The sequence below is a fragment of the Pempheris klunzingeri genome, chromosome 8, assembly GCF_042242105.1.
Source record: "Pempheris klunzingeri isolate RE-2024b chromosome 8, fPemKlu1.hap1, whole genome shotgun sequence".
Classification (NCBI taxonomy): domain Eukaryota; kingdom Metazoa; phylum Chordata; class Actinopteri; order Acropomatiformes; family Pempheridae; genus Pempheris; species Pempheris klunzingeri.
In genome coordinates, this window is record NC_092019.1 from 1,454,029 (window position 1) to 1,460,953 (window position 6,925).

A 6,925-nucleotide genomic window follows, 5' to 3' on the forward strand; every position below is an offset into this window, starting at 1 on the left:
ACCTGGAAGATCCTTTTGGTTTAACCACAAACAGCACACACACCAGACTACATTCACTAAAACAGGGATTTTATCTCTCAGAACACAGGAGTTGCTGCTCTGCTGACCTGTAAGATCATTTTTGTTTAACCACAAACAGCTATTAAATCGCTCTTTTCAAAGCCACCAGACTCCATTGACAAAAACATTAATTTTACCTCACAGAGCAAATGAGTTACTAGTTAAGTGCTGCCATCCGTCAGTCAGTTTGTATATTAACTGTGTGTTACACAAATGTTGTGACGGATCTGAACTAACCCTTTAACACACCAAAGTCACATAAAAACACAAACTAACTAAGCAGTAGCAGAAAAGCAACTCCAGTGTTCCGCAAGTTAAAATTACTGTTTTTGTCAATGGAGTCTGGTGGCTTTGAAGAGAGCGATATAACGGCAGTTTTGGGTGTCAATGAACATTTGATTTCACTCCTGATATTTTAACTCCATTCTCAAAAGCAAAATTTAAAGAAAAAATATCTTCCTCCTCATTTTTTTCTGGCACTAAATCTCTCTTCCGTAGATTTCTGTCCTTCCCAGCAGATAATTAAAAACAGTCTGAGAGAAAGAGCATATCAATACTGAACAGCTTTGACACAGAGCTACTGCTGCTACCAACACACACACACACACACACACACACACACACACACACACACACACACACACACACACACACCCTGATGCTATTAGCTGATTGGACCACACACACACACTCTACTGCAGAGTGTGTGTGTGTGTGTGTGTGCGTGTGTGTGTGTGTGTGTGTGTGTGTGTGTGTGTGTGTGTGTGTGTGCATATAAAGGACAGGGGCAAGAGGAATTCCCAGAAGAGACCAACCCAAAAAGGGTGGTATTGTCAGTAAATGACCGAGGAGGAGGAGGAGGAGGGTGTGCGTGTGTGTGTCAGACGCCCCCTTTCACACATGGAATCTGACTAACAATAACTTTCATTGTCAATTAACTGATCCATTATTTTTACGAATCACTGATCAATTATTTGGTCTATTAATCTGCAAAAGAACAGTGAAAACTAGCAGTGGTGCTAATTCACGCTGGAGAAGCCGCGAGTTTGAGGAGTGAGCTGAACCTAAATTGATAAGGAGACACTCAGCAGGTGACAGCGATTGACTGATTGATCGCACTGTGAGGAAAAACAACAAGACCTGATTTATTACAAGCGATAAAAGTCTGGGGAAACAGCTCAGTCAGCTTAGATGTTCATCACTGACGGAAATGTATTAATTAAGTGTTTATTCACCTTTACGGTAAAGACTGCGCTGCTGTTTAACTGCGTTGTGTTATTAACGCAGCCTTATTAACATTTCTAACAATAAAATAATAATAATAAAAAAGATTCCTGCTATAAATACACATAATCCCACAGAAAAACTTGCTAAATTGCTTGTTTTACTCGACCAACGTATGAAATCCTCACTTGTGAGAAGCTGAAACCAGAGAATGCTATTTTTGTCTGAAAAATTGCTAAAACTATTAAACTATTAATCACTAGCAGCACGAGTTTCTACTATTTATTCTCATGACGGAAATATGAACGAACACCTCTCAGTATAACACTGTGCGCTCTCAACAGAAACTGGACATTTATAGCAGAGCTGTTGGTCAATAATAAACTAAAACTGTATTAAAGGAAAACATGAGTATTTTGAAACCCAGGCCCTGCTTGTACATATTTTTATTTAACCACAAACAGCCATTATATCGCTGTCTTCAAACACACCAGACTCCATTGACAAAAACAATAATTTTACTTCCGAGTACACAGGGGTTGCTGGTTTACTGCTGCTTCCATCAGTTAGTTTATTGGAGTTATTGCGTGTTACACAAATATTGTGTTGGGTCTTAAAACATCAAAATCACACAACAGCACAAACAAACTAAGCAGCAGCAGACCAGCAACACTTGTGTTCCACAAGGTTAAATCCCTGTTTTAGTGAATGTAGTCTGGTGTGTGTGCAGAGAGCGATAGAACGGCTGTTTGTGGTTAAACCAAAAGGATCTTCCAGGTCTCTCTCTGTCTATTTTATGTACCTGCCAGTAATTTAAACACCAAATAATGTAAAAATAGAGCCCAGAGTAGGACGCAGGGTTATCCTTAACACACTGATCCATTCACACTGGCACAGATTCAGCTCGGCTCTTTTAGGAAGTCGACACTCCTGCCACAGAAACCATAACGCTAAATTAACACCTTTGTCATTGTGTCTCTCTGTCACCTGAAACTGAGACTCACTTGGTCCAAATGTGTCAGAGGCACCTCTGCACGATAAATGACTAAAACAGACAACCCCGATCGCTTCCTGTACGCTCAGATCTCAGCCTTTCATCAGCAGGGCTGTGGGCTGAGACCTCAGCTCTCTGGAGTCCTGACTGTCTGCAGCACCGAGGGCTGAAACACAGTCGAGTGCTCGACTTTGGCACAATAAATGCTCCGATTTTCAGCCTTGTTTACTTATTCTTTGATCAGATATCTCACATCTGGTCCTTAGTGCCTTTCTGGCAAACTTCAAACTGCCAACAGACCAAAAGGCATCAATCAAAGTGAGGAAAAGCCAGAGTCAGAAAAAGGTATTGCGTCTATGCTTCGGATCTGCATATTAGGTATACGTAGAGATAATATAAATATGCACAAAACTGAAATACTAAAGAATTTCAAAGCAGAATCAGCTGTTACATAGCTCTCCTTACACCAGTCTCCATTGAAAAAAACAGTAGTTTTACCTCTCAGTTGACAGGAGTTCCCGATCTACTGCTGCCTTGATCAGTTTGTTTGTTTGTGTTGTTGGTGGTTACACAAATATCCTGTTGGGTCAAAACTAACATCTTAAAAACCCCAAAATCACACAATAACACAAACTAACTAACCAATCGTGACGAGCAACTCAAGTGTTCCGCGAGCTAATATCTCTGTTTTAGTGAATGTAGTCTGGTGTGTGTGCAGAGAGCGATGTAACGGCTGTTTGTGGTTAAACCAAAAGGATCTTCCAGGTCTCTCTCTGTAGGGATCCTTTCCATGATGCTGTCACACACTTAGAATAACACTCTGAGCCTGTCAGTGGATCAAACAAGCTCTTTTAGTGGACCTACTGTGATCAGGTGCAGTTGTCCCAAAGGATACCAGTCACTCAGACACCTAAACATGTAAAGTAGGGCCCACCAGCAGACCCCTATCCCCTAACCCAACTATGCTCCAGTACTGCCTGAATCCAGAGGAAACAACAGCTGTATGGGAGAGATCTGAGGCTTAAATGATGTTTAGTTTCAGTTTAAGCTGGAATTTAGTGTTTCATCACTTTTTAAAGTGTCAGAATATTAACTTATGTCTATTAACGTTTACAGTTCACAGTAACATATGCCAAACCACCCATTCATGTCAATATACAGAAAAACAACAAAGTCAAAGTCTCACACAAGACAATGTTTGTTTTTACTTGATACGTTTTGTTTAAATCAGCCAGCAATGCTAAAACAACTAACCTGGAGCTTTAACCACAAAAAAAAAAAACACATTAAATATGCTTTAATACGTCTAGTTATCCAGTCAGAAGTCCAGCAGCACATCCTGCTTTAGCTGCCTTGGCTAAAAAATACTAAGCATTTGAGTGTATCAGAGAGCTTATCGTGTCCACTGCAGACCCGCCGCCTGGTGCATGTTAACAGGCTGGAATTAACTGAGAAACATAAGTTAGATGAGCAAAAGCCCCCACAGCCATGCCCTACATTACATGTTAAGACCACCGCGCCGAATCCCATTTTAAAAAATTACGATTAAAATTAAACATGCTTGTTAAGGATGTTTGCCACATAAATTACGACTTTAAAACCCATTAAAACGCATTGTTTTGTTCCGTTATACAAATCGGCCAAGTTCCACTTCACATTACAAAAACTAATGATTGGAAACCAGATGTCTTTTTATGTGCAACGTTATCAGCTAGAGGCGTTTATAAAGTTAGCTAGCTATGATTGCCATGAAACTCATTGCTGTTGAATTGTGACTCATGTGGAAGCCGAATTCACCAGAAGAACCACATGATTTGTAAAACATCTTAATTTCTGTTGTTCTTCTTAAATATTTGTGGCAGAATGCAATGCCGCGCTAAACTGGCAGATTTTTGAACGGAGTTCAGCGGGAAGTTCTCTCCGCGGAGAGCCGAACCTATCGGGGCGAGAAGGGTGACAGCGACGTTCACGTAACATAGTAAACAAGCCAAGTTAGCCCCCGTAGCTAATGCTGCTAACTGCGCTAACGACGTATCGGAAATGGACAACAAGAGGCGACAACGTTTTCTGTTAACACCACAAACCAAACCAAAACTAGAGCCCGTGTCGTGTTACGCTGTTATTCGCCATGAGCGCTCCAATTCAGGGCAGAGCGCCATGCAGAGGCGGCGGATAACGCTGCCCCGGAGCCTGACAAGCCCAGCAAGGCCTCTCTTCCTCCGGGGAGCTCTCCTCCTCCTGCCTCCGTCTCAGACTCACCCTGGTCGAGGTGATGTCCATCATGACCTCCTGGAAGGCGGCTGTCTCCTCGGCCTGCCGCTGGGTGTGCAGCGCTATCTTCTCGCTGAACTTTCGGGGGTTGGAAGCCCCGGACCCGTTACCCGAGGTGGGTCCGGGTCCGGGTCCACAGCCGCCTGTTCCCGTCGCAGACATCTTCACCGAGCGGACGGGACGACCTGACGTAGTGGAATGATCTCCGCCAGAGAGGGGCGGCGGCGCGAAGAGCTCTCACTCTGGACACACTTCTGGAGACCGAAAATGTCCGCCAGTCTGCGACGCTGTTTTAGCAATGAATTATTATTATTATACAGATATGATAATTTAAACAGCTTTAAACAGCGACACGTTATGTTGATTTGATTTATTTGTCAGTACAATTTGATATGAATACAAATAAAGACTTTTATAAACGATGGAAGAAGCCTTAATCACACTCTGAAAATATTCAGTAAAATAATAAAATTAAAAAAAGGATAATAATAATATACACTCTTAATCACACTGAAAATATTTAGTAAAAATAAAAAAAGGAAAAGAAAAACTGATAGTAAAAAGATAATGAAAAATCCACATATATAACAAAAAAAAATTTAAATATAATAATAGAATAAATACAAAAATTAAAACAAATGAAAATGTAATCACCAATAATAATAATGATAATAAGGAGGCATAAAAATGAACGTAAAAAAAAAAAAAAATGACATAAAACAAATTTAAAAGTGACTCACAGGCAACAAATGTAAAATTATCATAATATATATATATATTTAAAACATACGACGTAAAACAAAACTTAAAAAACAACAACAATAAAGTAAATAAATTAGAAAGAGACAATACAACAACAACAACAATAATAATATTAATAATAATGTCAACGTGTGATAAAAGAAAATGGGCAAAACAATTGTGAAAATAAAAAGTCAATAATTAGTCAATAGTCAGTTTTAATCAATTTAATTGAATTCTTATTTTCTTTATGGTGAATTCAAACTGTTTGGTCTCCATGGTAACAGCGCCTGTTGTGTGCGTGAGTCCGTGAACGTGATCATCCTGTCGATGGTTTGGGCCCTCGGAGTGAGACCTCTCGTCCGTCACAGGCCAGCTCTGTGTGAAAGGGGGCAGAGCGGCAGCGCCCCCTGCCGGCGGAGTTTGGTTACTGCACACAGAGAGTTAATTAGAGCGCCTGATTAAAATGAGGGGGGGGGGTCTCACCTGCGGCACACCTGCCACGCTCAGAGGTCACAGGTCAGAGCTGGGGGGAGCTCCTCGTGACCCGCAACCAAACACAGCAGGCAAAAAAACACACACCCTAAAACAACCTTCAGGCTAATTATATTCACTTTTTATTATTTATACTATTTTCAGTTATTTATACTTTATCAATACACCTATTGATGCTTGTTTATTACTCACCCTGTAAACAAAAAGGCTGTTCTATTGCTCTCTTCAAACACACCAGACTCCATTGATAAAAACAGTAATTTTACCCCACAGAACACAGGAGTATCTGGATCACTGCTTCCTTGATTGGTTAGTTTGTTTATGTGATTGTTTGTAACACAAATACTGAGCTGGGTCTGAATTAACCCTTTAACACGCCAAAGTCACACAAAAACCCAAACAAACGAACTGATCGAGACAGCCGTAGACCAGCGACTCGTGTTCTGTGAGGTAAAATTGCTCTTTTTGTGAATGGAGTCTGGTGGCGTTGAAGAGAGCGATATAACAGCTGTTTCTGGTTGAACTAAAAGGATCTTTTAAAGTTTACAGTTCAAAATAACTTATGCCAAACCATTCATATAAATATAGCACACAACACCACCATAAGAATTTTTAAATAGACACAAGAACCATTTTCTTTTATACAATAAAATCTTCAGTTATATTATTTTACATTATTTCTGTAAATTGTATCTCCCTACATGAAGACCAGGGTGTATGATTGTGATGGAGAAATATTACCTTTCACTTTTATCAATTTACTGATTTTATTTATTCTGTCAAAGGCAAAAACCTCCCCTTTAAAAAAATGATCTTTAATCATTTTATTTAATTGAACATAAACCTCTGTTTCCTCAGTGGTGGTTACGGTGCTGCTTCTGGTTTCCGGTAGCTTCCAGATATTATCAAACTCAAGCATTAAAGAGCAAACTGAGCAGACTCCAACTGTCAATGAAGACCAGGGACGAAGGCTAAAAGCTCAGAAACAGGTCAGTAAGTGGACCTTGAGTTGCGGCGATCACGGTGCGTTCAGGTGCTGCTGAAATCAGACGTAAAAAGATAAGAATAAAATCAAAAAATTTGGGAATAACATGTCAAAAGTTTTCATTTTAAACCAACAAATTAAGAATCTCGTCGCTG

General features: G+C 40.2%; 1 protein-coding gene across 1 annotated transcript in view; it reads right to left on the reverse strand.

Annotated features, from left to right (window-relative positions):
- LOC139205734 (CREB-regulated transcription coactivator 2) overlaps positions 1 to 4,711 on the reverse strand; it is a 45,009-nt gene extending 40,298 nt beyond the window's left edge. The window contains exon 1 of the mRNA XM_070836029.1: positions 4,538 to 4,711. Coding sequence (XP_070692130.1) covers positions 4,538 to 4,711 — 174 coding nt within the window. The remainder of the gene's footprint in view (positions 1 to 4,537) is intronic.
- Between the last annotated feature and the right edge of the window lie 2,214 nt (positions 4,712 to 6,925).